The sequence below is a fragment of the Paralichthys olivaceus genome, chromosome 5 (assembly GCF_024713975.1).
Source record: "Paralichthys olivaceus isolate ysfri-2021 chromosome 5, ASM2471397v2, whole genome shotgun sequence".
In the NCBI taxonomy this organism is placed as follows: Eukaryota; Metazoa; Chordata; class Actinopteri; order Pleuronectiformes; family Paralichthyidae; genus Paralichthys; species Paralichthys olivaceus.
Genome location: NC_091097.1, coordinates 21279394 through 21296442, shown reverse-complemented (window position 1 = coordinate 21296442; position 17049 = coordinate 21279394). Strand labels below are relative to the sequence as shown.

General features: G+C 39.8%; 1 protein-coding gene across 1 annotated transcript; it reads left to right on the top strand.

Moving 5' to 3' along the window:
• Nucleotides 1-1379: 1379 nt before the first annotated feature.
• LOC138407729 (golgin subfamily A member 6-like protein 22) lies at nt 1380-3156 on the top strand. Its single transcript, XM_069525045.1, has 2 exons — nt 1380-1546; nt 1632-3156. The coding sequence occupies exons 1-2, from the start codon at nt 1535-1537 to the stop codon at nt 2898-2900; spliced, it is 1281 nt and encodes a 426-aa protein (XP_069381146.1). The 5' UTR covers nt 1380-1534; the 3' UTR covers nt 2901-3156.
• The last annotated feature ends 13893 nt before the right edge of the window (nt 3157-17049 follow it).

Sequence of the window (17049 nt, the reverse complement as noted above, 5' to 3'; positions counted from 1 at the left end):
TGAAGGTCAATGAATTGTGTGAGATGTGTCAAATCTGTTGGTTATTATTTTTGTTCATTATCATATGTAAACAAATGTAGGCAAGATTTTTAAAATATATTTTGCATTGAAGAAATAATTGTCTGCATTCAGATTGAGCTCTATATCATCAAATCAGTAATGATTGGATGACTAATGTGCATAACAAAGACATAAATATTACATAAACCAATCCTTTTAGCCCATTATTAAGTGGAACATAGTAAATTAAATTAAATGGAAACAGTCAAACACATTTGCAGAAGCATTGACAATTGTATTGATTTAATATACACACATACAAATATTAATAATATGCATTTTCATTAATATCTTATGCCACTGACAGTATTCGACCAACACTCACAAAGCACTGCTCAATAGCCATGAATCTATGAATGAAATTAAAATATGAAACCTTTATTTGCAGTGTCAAATCACATTGAACACATGAACAACACACAACAATACAATGCTTAATCACAGAATGTCAGTGCCTGTGTTGTGCATCAATAGCTCTCACACACTAAAATCACATAGATCAACATGTAAATATGCATCCTCTCAATTATTTCGCATCAGATTTAGAAACCAGTCAGCATCAAGGTCCACACTTTCCTGACACACACACACACACACACATTTTTTACAAACACGAATCCAAACATGCTGCAGAAATGCACAATTCCCCATGCTCTCAGTGACACACAATGCAACTATTAGTTTGCAAAAATGTACCCACTTCCCGGTGATGGTAAAGTAGTTGACTACAGCTGCTCTACAGTGTTTTCCATTTTCATTATTTTATTTTCATCCTACTACATTTATTTTATAATGCTTGTGCTGTTAAGATTTCACACTATGTACTTACTGACACATAGACTTATATTTTGTTGATGCTTATTAACAAAATTATTACTTAATTTAACACTTCATAGCATATTTCATTAATTCCCTCAATCATATCACACATTATTTAATGGATCTGAAATCCTTGATTGATTTTCTTCATTTGGTCAAGAGACTAACCTCAGTCTCAGACTGGGATCACTGTAGCTATCAGTGCAACATGTGTATAGTAGCCGCCTAGCTCAGGATTTGTGTATGCTCCGCAGTGATGTGCATCATATAGAAGTCAACCTGATAAACCCCCAGGGGCCGCCATGTTGTGCAGTTATAAAAATTGCCATGGAAACGGTTGCTTCTTAAAAATCTTCTTTGATGATTGATGTGGGGGCAACCATCAAAGGGATTGCTGCTTTGATTGCCAATCAAAGAACCAAAAACTCTAGACATTAAAGGATATTTCTTTGGTCCTCTGAACTACCAAACATAAATAACAAGTTCCCTTGCTTCAAGTTATTAGCTTGTGAAAATAACAGACCGTCAACTGAGAAGACCACAGTCCTCATTAGTGAAGACAACAATCCTGCCTACGGAGACAACCGCTGATTTGTTCAGTAAAAATTCACCAAGAAGACACTGCTCTCATAACTACAAATCCCCCTTTACCAAAATGGACATCCTGGTAAGAATTATTTTTTTTTAGAAATGTATGTTCAGGTTGTGTTGAGTGAACTTTTAATAATGAATTCCATGTTTCTATTTTTCAGACATGTGGAACAATGCAGTCTGAGATTAAGGCTCTGAAAGAGAAACTCAAACTGAATGATGAGCTTCTGATAAGGGAGCAGGAGAAAATGACAGCTTGCTTTAAAGCCCACATTGGTGTCCTGGCTGAACTAGCTGTACAGAGCAACAAGGTGAAGGCTCTGGAAAAGAAGCTCAAACAGAACGATGAGCTTCTGATGAGGGAGAAGGAGAAAATGACAGCTCACTCTAAAGCCCACAATGCCAAACTGGCTGAACTGGCTGCACAGAGCAACAAGGTGAAGGCTCTGGAAGAGAAGCTCAAACAGAATGATGAGCTTCTGATGAGGGAGAAGGAGAAAATGACAGCTCACTCTAAAGCCCACAATGGCAAACTGGCTGAACTGGCTGTACAGAGCAACAAGGTGAAGGCTCTGGAAGAGAAGCTCAAACAGAACGATGAGATTCTGATGAGGGAGAAGGAGAAAATGACAGCTCACTCTAAAGCCTACAATGGTAAACTGGCCGAACTGGCTGTACAGAGCAACAAGGTGAAGGCTCTGGAAGAGAAGCTCAAACAGAACGATGAGATTCTGATGAGGGAGAAGGAGAAAATGACAGCTCACTCTAAAACCCACAATGGCAAACTGGCTGTTCAAAGCAACAAGGTGAAGGCTCTGGAAGAGGACAATGTGGCTCTGAAGGAGAAGGTGGCCCTTTTGAAAAGGGATTTGAGCAGGGTTGAGCTTGTGGTGACAGAGATGGAGGAAAGGCAAGCTCACAGCCAAAAGATTGACTCCATGGACAAGGAGACTCAAACCAGCGATCTGCTTCAGGATGAGAATAATGCTCTTCAAGAAGAGCTGATGAAGCTCAGAGCTTCTTATCATGAGGTCTGTCTGAATCAGACTACCAACCAGGAGAAGTTCGACACTGAGCTCCAGGAGGAGAAGCAGGAAAAGAACGTTCTCCAAGAAGAGCTGATGAAGCTCAGAGATTCTTATCATGAGGTCTGTCAAAATCAGACTACCAACCAGGAGAAGTTCAACACTGAGCTCCAGGAGAAGAAGGTTCTCCAAGAAGAGCTGATGAAGCTCAAAGCTTCTTACAATGTGGTCTGCCACTGTCATGAAGCTGATGTTTCCATTCGGGAGCTCAATGGAGAGAGTAAGGATGATGTCACTGAGGAGAAGTCTCTCTCCAGTGTTCTCCCTGAGAAACCAAAGAAGACTTCACTCTGGAAGAGAATCCGCCACGCTCTGGGGTTGAGAAAACCACAGTGTTGGAAGTAGTCAGCAGCGCCCATCCAACAGCACCTGAGCTGACCTTACCCAGTGTTGTAATGTAACGAAGTACAAATACTTCTTTACATTTCTACTTAAGTAGAAATTTCACATATCTGTCCTTTACTTTGTTATTTTTATTTCTGACAACTTTCACTTTTACTCCACTATATTTCCTAAGTACAATGTGTACTTTTTCTCCAATACATTTCTCCTAACCATCTTCGTTACTCATTACTACAAATTAAAATCAGAAGAAATTTGAGTTGGTGACGTAATGCCGTAAACTTTTTGTGGTATACACGTGTGCCTGCAATATATATTATGCCAGTGGGTGGCAGTGTCACTCGATGTACCCCATGAAGAAGAGAGTGACTGTGACTGGTACCTGAATAAGAAAGAGTAAAGTTTGTTCCTCTGAATTAGCTTGCCTGTTAGCTTCTTTTTTCATATACACTACACAACACATTCGTTGTCATGTCAACCGCCAAGCACGAAGAAGAAGAAGTCCCGCTTGTCTGGGTGTTGTGGTGAAAAACTAAGTTCCACTCGTGGTCCAAAAGTCCAAAAATTCAGTCAAATAAAAAAGCAGTAGAAGTCAACTTAAAAGCAGCAGAGTTTTATTGTCAACAACAAAACCTGAGAGCATTCAGTAGCGAGCCGGAGCTGCACCAGAAGAACTCTGACTAACAGTGGTGTTGCTCCGCTTTATCTATCCTTAAGAGCCACACCTGTTACGACCTTCCCCCTGGAAAGCCTCCAAACACCTGGGTTGCTTTGGCCTTGGAGCTGGGACTTTCCCTCTGGAGAGCCCCTACCGTACCATGATGAGTCTCTTTTTCTTTTACACAGTTTTTCTTACTCTTGACACCATTATATCTGTCCAAACCATTTACTATTTTTTAAAAGATATTTGTCTCTGATTTTAAACCATTATATTTCATTCTTGTCAGACTGCCTTTAAAAAAAAAAAAAGATTATCATTTCTTCACACAAGTTATACATACACTACATACTGATTGTTACACATAGAGTATATTGTTTGATTCGTTTGATGATTCGTAATATCTGTCTTAAACTTATTTTAATCATTAGCAATGTATGTTATAAATGTGATGAAGATAATGTTACACCGGCCGTATTTTCAAGAAATATTTTCGTACGTTGGAGTGAAAGATTCTTCCTACCAGATTAAGTGCCTGTTATGCCTACAGAGAGAGACTGAAATATTGGCATTCAAAAACTCCCCGTCCAACCTGAAGAAGCACATCGAGATAGGTTAAATACATTTTCATTCAATGAAGCCATAATGTCATGTTGGGACCTGGTATCTGTGAACCATAGTTGGGCCTACATGTGTAGTCAAAAGCCTGACCGCATGTCTCCTTTGCTCTGGAGACAAAGGAGAGCTTCCAGAACTCAGTCTCCCAGGGTGCTTCACAAACCAACAAGACCACTTCACTCGACTTCAAACAGCACATCCAAAAAGGACCTTTCCCTCTTTTTCATGGACGGGTAACACAACTGGGCTCTATTATTACGCTAGGCTAAGCAAAGGACTGTTTAGTCCTATTTCTATTTCATGTGATGTTTATAAGTTTGAATTGTGTTGTGGTGATATTTGGTAATATGTTATTTGAAAGTTAATGTTAGTTCTGTTATACTGATCAGTTTCTTTGCATGCATCTAACTACTTTCTTTAACCTCACACACTCATTTCCACAAACTTAACACATACATGTGATCTCAGCCACATGGTCTCACAACTCCATCTTCATTAATGTTGCATAAGTGTGAATTTTGCCAACCTCTACACTGCCAAGAACTCCATATCCTTCCACTTTGCTAGCTATTGATGTGGTAATTTTGGTTATAGTTATTTATTTAATTATTAATCAGAGTTCCAAATTTGTAGTCAGTAAGACTTATTCCTTAAATTGGCTATCTTTTCCCTTCCTTTGAAGGGTGGTGCCCCGATTTATCCTTTATCAGTTTAATATTAATATTTTTAATATTAATATTTAATATTTCTCTGATAGCCACATTTATTGAATGCCCAAAAGCACACCATTTAATGGTGCCCCGCATGAAGGAAAGTACATAATCGTACCCCGCGCAAGGGAAAGTACATAATCACAACATTTTTGGTGCTCTGTGTGAGGCAAAGTCATTAATAATAACATTTTTTGACTCCTTGTGGAGCACAGCACAACCGTCAACGTTATTTAAGTGATCGCTGCTGATGATGGGCTCTCCATCTCCTCTTTAGTCGCATCCATTTTTTTCGCCTAAATATGGATTTATCCTCACCCAAAAGGCAGAGCATATTCTCCAGTCCCTGCAAAGGCTTTGTTCTCACATGTGAACTGGTCCACGCACCCCTCCAGCCAGCCACGTCAGATGAAGATTCAGAGAGACTGCATGGAGAGGACACTGTGATGGGAGAATCTCCAAGAGTAGTCACACCACTGGGGCTGTGAGGTGGCCACCTTTTGTGTTTTCCTCCTGTGGATGACTGCTCTTCAGGGTAGGACAATTTCTCTTCCAGGAGTCTTTGGAGCTATTATATATGGATTGTTGGACAGAGCTGGAATTAGTGATACTGTGGCTTAATTGTTCATTTCTTCTTTGTTCCACAGGCACAGCAGCAGTGCAGCATGGCTAATCTCCAATTGGGACATGATGTTGCAACTTATCACCTAATTAATACTATTTCCAATAATGTGACTATGCCACGGAAATAATTCAGAAAAGAAAGGAGTACGCGGGAATTGAGAAAGTTTTAAAAGAGAGAGGAATCCGTTTCTAGACACCTATGGCCAGAATGAGGATACACTGGGACACCGGCCCATGGCCATGGCAACAGGTAGGAAACAAAGAGGACACCGCAACACGAGCAAAACATAAACTACTGAAATACCGAGGAATGGACAAATAAAGTATGTAAGTGCATCTAAATGAATAAGTAAGTGAAAGATAACACATGTTAGACACTGAAGACAAATAGTCTAAGAGATTGTATATAGGTCTTCAGTCTTCACTGTTAGGACTGATCGGACGCTGTATGTGTGAGCTATAATGATCACTTCATTCCCAAAACACAGGCTCTCTAGTGGTTCCAAGAGTCTGTAAGAGTAGAGCAGGAGGTAGAACTTTTAGCTATCAGGCTCCTCTCCTATGGAACCAGCTCCCAATCTGGGTTCGGGAGGCAGACACTGTCCCAGCATTTAAAGTAAAACTAAAAACCTCCCTCTTTGACAAAGCCTATAGTTAGGGCTGGATCAGGTGAGTCCTGAACCATCCCTTAGTTGTGCTGCTATAGGTTTAGACTGCTGGGGGAACTCCCATTATGCACTGAGCACTTCATCACTCCCCTCTGTCTCTCTGTCTCTCTGCCCCCCCACACCTGTTTATTTATTTATTTATTTATTTTAACATGTCATCATGTCAAAGTGTCACTTTGTCCTCCCATAGTCCCTCTGGCTCTTCTCTCTCTCTCGTTTCAGATAACTCTGGCACCGGGACTGCAGGACAACAACAACTACCATCACCATTGTTATCATTAATTACAATAACTCAGTAATTCATTAATATATATAATCCTGTTGTAGATCACTACATTGTTATTGTTATCTCTCTCTTCTCTCCCCCGCTTTCCACCCATCTCTCCTTTCCTCCCCCCTTACTTTTCTTTCCTCACCCCAACCGGTCGAGGCAGATGACCGCCCACATTGAGCCTGGTTCTGCCAGAGGTTTCTCCCTGTTAATGAGGGAGTTTTTCCTCCCCACAGTGCTTGCTCATTGTGGGAACTGTTGGGTTTCTCTACGTTAATATTGTTTTAAGGTCTTGACCTTTAAATGTAAAGTGCCTTGAGATAATGTAAAATATGAATTGGCGCTATATAAAAAAATTTGAATTGAATTGAATTAATGAGACAGATGCTCGAGAGAATCTGGATAACAAGAATGGACCTCACTAAGGAGGGCCCCCCATATTTCATCTGAATTTCCCCTCAACCCACGGGGGAAACGTGGGGGGCAAGTGCCTACTGTTGTATTCTTAGTTCGATTTTTTTTTTATTGCTGAGTTGCTCAATGTTCTTTGGGCTATTGTTTGTTCTCATGGTATATAATATATATATATATATATATATCATGGAGTATAATTCCATTTTCCAAAGCTATAAATGAACAGCATATCGTTAGTGTCGTTAAATGTTAATGGGTTAAATAATCCAATTAAAAGGACTAAGATCATTTTGAAAATGAGAAAACTTAAGGCTCAAGTTATCTTCATGCAGGAAACACACCTTTCCCAGGAAGAGCATGAAAAGCTGAAGAAATTTGGTTTTAGAAACACCTCTTACAGTACTTGTAAACAAAGCAACAAAAGAGGTGTGGCAATACTTATACAAAACTCAACTAAATTTGAATGTCTAAAAGAAATCAAGGATACAGAAGGACAATATATTATAGTGAAGGGGAAACTAGAGGAAGAGATGGTTACATTAATTAATGTATATGCCCCTCCAGAGAGTACTAAACAATTCTTTAAATCGTTATTCCCAGTCATGGCCTTAAAATCTGAAGGTATAGTGATATGTGCTGGTGATTTTAATATGATAATGGATCATAGGGTAGACACAACAAGTATAAAAAGAAATAAGACACATATATCTAAATTTGTAAACATGTGGTTGAAGGAACATGGACTGGTTGATGTATGGCGTGAACTGCATCCGAAGGAAAAAGACTATACACATTACTCTACTTTATATAACACCCCTCGCCCGGGGAGTAACTCAATGTAGAACCGCCACTGCCCTTAAGGAAGGTAGATTGCCACACTCATGTAATGAAGCAATCATATCTGTAATCCCCAAGGAGGGTAAAGACGCAGAATATTGTAACAATTACAGACCCATTTCTATGCTCAATGTAGATTACAACATATACACATCCATTATAGCAAGGAGAGATCAGAATTTCATGACAGAATTAATTGACGAGGACCAAACTGGATTTACTACAGGACGACAAACATTAGATAACATAAGAAGGAACCTGCAAATAGTAAACTCGATACAAATGAAGGAAACTAAGGCTATATTGCTGAGTCTTGATGGCGAAAAGGCTTTTGATGGCGTAAATTGGATATTTGTATATTTAACATTAGAATGTTTTGGATTTAACAAAGAAGCCATTAAATGCATCAATACAATATACCAGAATGCTATAGCTAGAATAAAAATTAATGGTAGTCTAACAAAAAGCATAAAGCTACAGAGGGGAACACGCCAAGGATGTTGCCTGTCCCCTCTCCTCTTTGCAGGCTTTAAGACAGTGTGAGGAAATAAAGGGAATACATATTAAAAAACAAAAACTTGTAATAAGTCTGTTTGCAGACGATGTAATAATATATTTAGAAAGACCTGATACAAGCCTAACACATTTAAGTATATAAGTATATACAGAGACTACTCATTATATAAAACAAATGTGAATAAAACACAGATTCTGGCTTTTAATTATACCCCTTCCCAAGAAATTACAAATGCTTATAAATGGAAATGGAACTCAGAAAGCATAAAATATCTTGGGGTAACCCTAACAAAACAGATAAGCCATCTTCAGAAGATAAATCCAGCCATGTTTTCATTGTGATCAGATTCATATACAAATTAAGAGGATATTGAGAGATGGTCGACCATATCACTGGAGTTCAGTTCAAAGATTGACATTATTAAAATGAACATTTTCCTGAGGCTGTTGTATTTCTTCCAATCCCTTACTGTCAAGATACCGTTAGAAAGATTTAAAACCTGGGACAAAATGATATCGCGGTTCATTTGGAGTGGTAAAAAACCAAGAATAAAATATAGCACGCTACAACTGGGTAAGAATCGGGGGGGTATGGCACTCCCAAATTTAAAGGATTATTATGAGGCAGCACAACTTGGTCAAGTGGTGTGACAAGCATTATAACTCCAAATGGAAAGAGATTGAGATGAGGGTGGCTAACAAACCAGTGCAATCCCTTTTGGGCAACATTACATTGATAAAAACTACTAAAAGGTTCAATAGATCCAATAACCTCCCACACACTGACTATCTTTGCTGATTTCAATAAAAGGCATAGATTGGAAAAGAAAGTGAGATTGTTGAGCTGGATTGCATATGATGAAAGATTCAAGCCAAACTTGAGTGACCTGACATACAGGAACTGGGAGAGGAAGGGAATCACTGCCATGTGTACAATACTAAAGAATGGAAACATAATGTCTTTTCAGGACCTTAGAGAAATGTATGGATTAAAAAATTAGGATTTTTTTTAGATAACTACAGCTAAGGGATTATATTATAAGGGAAATAGGGAGCGCAAAAATATTAAACGGAGTGATAGATGTACAAATGCGAATATATAATGGGTCAAAAATCAAGGTGGTATCTGTGTTATATAAAAACCTCAGAGACTGTACGAGTGCTTCAACTGATTACATTAGGGCTAGATGGGAGACAGAGCTGGTCCTGCAGTCAGGCCCCCAGTTCAGCCAGGCAGGGCCTCACAACCAGACACAGGTTAGGTACTAACTATAGGTTAGAGAGCGATTCAGAGGAACTTTATCAATACCTGTATCAAGAAAGATACTTATTAATGGAGGAGGTCGTAATTCATGATTACTCAGAGTAGTGAACCTGACTGAGTATAGAGACGTTTACATTGGTAGAAACCTCCCGTTTGGCACGAAGAAATTCTTCTTTCATTAAATTGTAAAAACTGTGCATGATTGATTTCTTCTGTGGTTGTTTAAAGAATCAGTGGTGTCAGTGATAGTGCTGTGCTTTAGAGTTCTGGGAAACACCACAGAGCAACTACAGGTTACAGATATTATTCATCTTTGGTTCATCATGTTCAGGAGGACAATATTAAGATCAGGACAGAGATTATACAAGGCTGGGTTAGGTATAAATGTGTGTGGTGGTGGTTTTAACTATCTGACACCAAGGGGACAGATGACACAGAGGATGCAGGTTGTCTTATCTCTTATTTTGTGTCTGTTCTTGTCTCCAGTTCAACAATGTGCCATCAGGGAAGCTGACCAAACACCTGGAGGTGAGGCTGGCTCCTGTTGGATTATTGTAAGTATCGCACACATTAATGCAAACACACACACACACACACACCTCTGAGCTACTGTTTCTATGTGTCTGATTGTGTTTATGTAGCAAAGGAAAGGTGATTTACGGGGCTTCAGGAGACAGAGTTCCTTCTCCCTGTCCAGACACAGGAGGCTCTGGAAGAGATGGCAGCTGACATTGTCGCTGCTGTCCAGACACAGGAGGCTCTGGAAGAGATGGCAGCTGACACTGTCGCTGCTGTCCAGACACAGGAGGCTCTGGAAGAGATGGCAGCTGCTGTTGCTGTCGAGGCACAGGGGGCTCAGGAGAAGATGGCAATGGAATTGAATGCTGCAAGAAAAAGCTCTCTGTCAGCTCTCCTGTTTTCTACTATGGATTATCCAATGCATCTAGTTGAGGACAATCTTCTTCTCCAAAATTCAGTTAAAATAAAAAAAAAAAGATTACAATGGTACTTCAAGCTCCTGAAGTTTGTTACATTCTCCTATTTGTTTTAACCTGTAATGGAAATTACATTTAATTGCATGAGCGGACAATGGTTGACCAAATTGTTAATCTAAAAAGGGTAACCTTAAGGTTTATGATGGTGGCTTAAGAGACACAGAAATTGCCACCACAATATCCAACCAGATGTTTTTTCATTTATCCGACCACCTCTCGTTTATTCGACCGGACGTCGTTGCTCCGGTCAGGTTTCTCATTTATCCAATCACATGTTGTATATCCAACCAGATATTTTGTAATTTTTCCAACCACCTTTCGTTTAAAAAAATGAGAAACCTTGGTGAGACAAACAAGGGGTGTTTGGATAAATTTATGAAGTGGGATGATTCAGATCTGTACGGACATTTTAAGGTCCTCATCAGTGCATAAAAGCAGAAGAGATCGTTCTGTGCTTGGTTTCTCCTCAGAAACAGATCTCTGTCTGCTCGACAAGCTTTAAAATGATGGAGTACATGACAGTGGTTGTCCGATGGTGCCGTGTGCCACAGCCTCACATCAATTAACCCACATCGGGTCTTGGTGGTACATGAGCAGGTGGAACTGTACAGAAAATGAGACCCAGCATTTGAGAGTTATTTGCGCTTACCTATCCAGCGCTGGTGTTTGGAGCTATATAGCCAAACTGTTCTCTACAATGAAGAAGCTATGGGCAGACCCGACATTTAATCTATTGGGCTCTGGAGCTTTTGAGTTATTGTTGACAGATAAACAACCATTGACTGAAATTGTCAACCAATCTAGTGTCACATACACTGAGATTCAGCCAGGAGTTAGCTTCTACGAAAATGTCATGAAGACAGTAGCATTGGTGAAAGCGTGCAGTCGGACCCTAAGAAAAGAGCTGACCGTTGCAGACCATAGGATGATGTTTAAGCTATCCTGCAGACATGTAAGTACTGAGCACATCCTCTCTTAAACTTTTTTAAGAGAGAACAAAAAAATAAATAAAAGTTTATTTACTCCTTTTCCACAAATCGTTTGTTTGTTTCATGTCACCCTGACAGGAACCCCACAGCCTGGTAGTGTTGCCACCTGGGTCTGCCACCAACATGATCACAGTGCGATGCACTGAGCCCCAGATGATATATGACCTTATGCTGAAGCATGGCTTACATTGCTCCTGTAATGGAAATGTTTACATTTGTGTATGTTTAATTGCATGATGTATGTATGTGAATGACTGACCAAAGAGTTGACCAAATTGTTAATCTAAAAGGGTAACCTTAAGGTTTATGATGGTGGCTTAAGAGACTTGAGCTTTATGGCCTCGAGAAACCACAACTTTATGGTATCTCTTGGTATCACTGATAGGGATCTCACACTGAACACTGATTCTCCTATGTTCTTTGCTCATTTGTGCATGTCATTCAGGTGATGTGTACTGATGAGTCCATCTGCAGATGCTGAATTAAACTTTCAGAAAGAAGTGTTTGACTTTGTGCTTGTTTCACAGAAATTGCCACCACAATTTTGGTGTTGTCGGCAGGATCACTCTTGTGAGAAGACACTCTGGATCTCAGGACTGAAAGGTAAAACTGCGCAGGGAGTCTGGGACCTCAACCTCCCTGACAAAAGAAGGTAGAGACGTGAGGGCCTGATGCCTGAGAACCAAAGAGTGCTCTCACTGCTGTGATCCAGCGGACCAATTAGCACAAACACACTGTCTTTCTGGGAAGACAAATTCAGAAGGGAAACGGTTCTCTCACAGGGTGAGTGACAGACGTGTCGGCATGGCAAGGTTTGGAACCGATGTAGAATCAAGGAAGCTTCGGGTGATCTTGGAGATCACGGGTGGTCTTGGAGACCACAGAGTTAATATAGAATAAGCCTCTTAGTGATCTTAGAGAAGGTCACATAGTTAATTGGGAACTAATGAGTATGGTATTAGAATAAGCAGGTTGGTGATCTGAGAGGAGGTCACAGAGTTAAGGAGTATGGATATATACAAGATATAATAATAGGAATATACGGAGTGTTTGTTGATTTTAATACACTTGTTATATTGGGTTCTGACGTCGAGTTCATGATTTAACAAACTATGATATAATATAGTAAATAGAGTTTTGCACTGGAGATGTGACTGGGACTGAAGGACTGAGACCTGAGCCAGGATCATCTCGACACTGCGATGAAACTGCTTTAAGAGAAGTTCTCAACCCCCAAAGGTAAGTTAAGGTAAGTACATTTAAGTAAACTTAAGTATATTAGGGGTATAATTGGCTTTTTGAGGTTATTAAGAAAGACTTAAATCCTAAAATTAAAATCCTAACACATTTTTAACAAAAGTAAATTAAAAAGAACGGATTAAAATAAATTAGGGAATTTCTAAATGTCTTTGACCATATCAGCATAACTTTGGTCCTCCAAATTTTGTATTTTGTTGAACAAATGGGGAGTTTAAATTGATAAATAAGAGTTATGTTAAAACTGCTGAGACAACCTATTAGAGAAATGGGTTTAAACATTGGCAAAGGAAAGAAAGATAAGGATAATGCTAATCCACTTTCTTTTCTTAATGTTCAGTATATGTTAATAAGTGATAGTAAGTGTAGAGTTAGAGAGGAACGAGTTAGTGAGGACAAATTAGAAGGAAATAAGAAATGTAGGGATATTTGTACTGGAGCGTGTGAATTTTGGTTAACTGAAGTGAATATCAGGGACAGTTTACAGAAGGTAGGGATTGAACTAATCTCCAAGTCTCAGTGTGTCCGACTAGACCCTGATCTGGACTCAGCTCCACCGAGAGGACAACTACAGCCAGCAGCGGTGCAGTGTGATGACCAGCAGGACACTCAGCTGCTACCGGTGCAGAGGGCGCAGGCGGCAGCTCCAGCTGTCCCTAACCTCCATCCAGACCTCGACCTTGTTGCAGCAGAGGAGGTGGATAGGCCTCCATCATGCACCACTCACATACTCCACGGCGAACCGGGAAGGAGGCAATTTATGATTTGAATGCAACCCTGCAAGCACCGATGGTGGAGGTGGCTGCAGGAGATGGAAACACTCAGCTGATCTCCAGACCATGGACATTCACCAATATAAAAGAACCTACCATTTGATCTCTCCCACAAGTGTTAAGTGGGGGAGCGGTATGCAGTGCAACTGGAACCAGCACTGAACAGCAGAGACTGCTGATGACTGAGATGGGGACTCAGTATTCGAAAGTGGCAAGATCCGTCTCTGCACAGGAGCGGTGAATGGTGAATCCAGCATGGGGTCATGCTGATCATGCAGAAAAACTCTTGAACAGCAAGACAAAGAAAAAGGACAGCTGGCAGCATATCAAAACCAAGTCTGCGGGCACAAGAAAGGTCATGGACGGAGAGGAAGGGGACGTGGAAGAACTGACGCTTGTTTCAAATGTGGCAAAATTGGACATTAGATCAGGGATTGTCCTGAGAACCAATACACATAGTGTGATTGAGTAGCGGTGGAGCTGGGGACAGTATATAGAGAGATACACTGTACCATTGTTTTGTTAAAATGAGGTTAAGGAAATTTTAAACATTAATTTTTGTTGTCACCACGCTGGCTGATAGATTTTATTGGTAGAGATTTGATGTGTTCATTGAGTAATATGCTAATTTTAACATCACAAGGCGTCGATGTAACTAGAGGATTTGATATATGCATATCAATGGAAGATTCTGAACTCTTCCCTCACCTCTGTAAGTAACACTTTCTTGTGTGTTCAATCATTGTGTTGTCTCAGTAGCTTAGATTGACTGACTGGAAAGGTATCAAATTCTGATCTCCATGTTCTATTAGGCAAAGGAGAACAAAAACAATTGGTATTGAAAGTTTTGGAACTTTGGACCAAAAGGGGTTATGGGAAGGGAAAAAACATCTGATCCCAATAATAATAATAATTTAATCAGAGGTTTAGAGGTAAATCACAAAAGATTTCTGCAGTGATAAATGCAATTATCTTAAAACAGTTCTTAAAACAGATCAGATCATTATAGCAGGTGATTTCAATATTCATGTAGATGTTGCCAATGACAGCCTTAGTTCAGCATTTAAATCAATAATAGACTCGATTGGTTTCACTCAACATGTGAATCAACCGACCCACTGCCTGAATCACACTCTTGATCTTGTCCTGACATATGGCATTGACATAGAAAATATAACTATTCCAACAGAACCCTCTTCTGTCTGACCATTTTTTACTTACATTTGAATTCAGAATTGTTAATTACGTCAATTCTGGACGGAAATTCTATTATAGTCGATGTCTATCCGACAAAACTGTTCACAAATTTAAAGAACTGCTCCCCTCTTCCCTTCCCTCTCAGCCATGTGTCAGTACAATACAAGAAGATTATCAAAACCTTACTCCCACACTAGTTGATAACTTTGTAAATAGTACTGCAGCCTCACTAAAAACAGCACTTGAAGCTGTCGCCCCATTAAAAAAGAAGAAAGTAAGTCAGAGGAGATTAGCTCCATGGTATAATTCCCAAACGCACGTTCTAAAACAGACATCGCGGAAGCCAGAAAGGAAGTGGCGTTCCACCACTCGCCAAGACTTCCACCTAGCCTGGAAGAATAGCCTTATAAATTACAAAAAAGCACTTAGAAATGCCCGAACCTCTTAATATTCATTACTAATAGATGAAAATAGGAACAACCCCAGGTTCCTCTTCAGCACTGTAGCCAGGCTGACAAAAAGTCACACCTCTACTGACCCATCTATTCCTCTAGATCTGAGAAGCAATGACTTCATGAGCTTCTTCACTGATAAAATTACAACCATCAGGGATAAAATCCACCACCTCCTCTCAGTGAATAACACTGATACATTGTTTGGTCCTGAAACCATAGCACCAGATTTATGTCTAAACAAATTTTACTCTATTGATCTTCCTGAACTGACCTCGTTAGTTTCATCATCTAAACCAACTACTTGTCAGCTGTTCCAACTAGACTTTTTAAAGAAGTCCTCCCCCTAATTGACCGTTCCATTTTAAATCAGATTAATATGTCTTTGCTAACCGGCTACGTACCACAGGCTTTTAAGGTAGCCGTTATTAAACCTCTGCTTAAAAAGCCTATGCTTGATTCAGAGGTTTTAGCTAACTATAGACCCATATCCAACCTGCCCTTCATTTCCAAAATCCTAGAAAAAGCCGTTGCTAACCAGCTGTGTGGTTACTTAGATAGTAACGGTTTATTGGAAAAATTTCAGTCAGGATTTAGAACCCATCACAGCACAGAAACAGCACTATTGAAAGTCACCAATGACCTTCTTATGGCATCAGATGATGGACTTGTCTCTGTCCTCGTCTTGTTGGACCTTAGTGCAGCATTTGACACAATAGATCATAAGATTCTGCTACAGAGATTAGAACAACATATAGGAATTAAAGGAACAGCACTACACTGGTTTAAATCATATTTATCAGATAGATTCCAATTTGTTAACGTTAACAATGACTCCTCCATGCACATGCAAGTTAATCCCGGAGTTCCACAAGGTTCTGTCCTTGGACCAATACTCTTCACCTTATATATGCTCCCCTTAGGCAACATTATTAGACAGCACCAAAGCAGACTGCTGGGGGAACTCCTATCATGCACTGAGCACTTCATCACTTCCCTCTGTCTCTCTGCCCCCCCACACCTGTTTATTTATTTATTTATTTATTTTAACATGTCAAAGTGTCACTTTGTCCTCCCATAGTCCCTCTGGCTCTTCTCTCTCTCTCGTTTCAGATAACTCTGGCTGCAGGACAAAAACGACTACCATCACCATTGTTATCATTAATTACAATAACTCAGTAATTCATTAATAAATGTAATCCTGTTGTAGATCACTACATTGTTATTGTTATAATCAGCCCTGATACTGATGGTGCCCAATTGTTCCCGGTCTCTCTCTCTCCACCTCATCTCTCTATTCTCTCCCCCACTTTCCACCCATCTCTCCTTTCCTCCCCCTTCCTTTTCTTTCCTCACCCCAACCGGTCGAGGCAGATGACCGCCCACATTGAGCCTGGTTCTGCCAGAGGTTTCTCCCTGTTTATGAGGGAGTGTTTCCTCTCCACAGTCGCCTGTGCTTGCTCATTGTGGGAACTGTTGGGTTTCTCTACGTTAATATTGTTTTAAGGCCTTGACCTTTAAATGTAAAGTGCCTTGAGATAATGTAAATTATGAATTGGCGCTATATAAATAAAATTGAATTGAATTGAATTCATGTCCCACGGAAATAACATTAACTTTATAACCTTACAGTAAAGTTTTGTTGTGGTGTTGCTAAGTTAAGCTCACGCTACTTTATACTGTATATGCAGTAGGAACAGAAAAGCACACATATCTTTGTTATTATATATAAAATGCAAAGACTTTCCCTAAGACCAATATGGATCAATATGCGCATGCGCTGCCCAGAGTGGCCGCAGTTGCAGCAGCTCTTGCACAAGTTTAGCGTTTTTTCACTTTTTTGTAGTTTATAGTTAAGTTTTTTAATTTATTCTTCAATGTAGTACTATAGAAACAACAGTTGCACTTT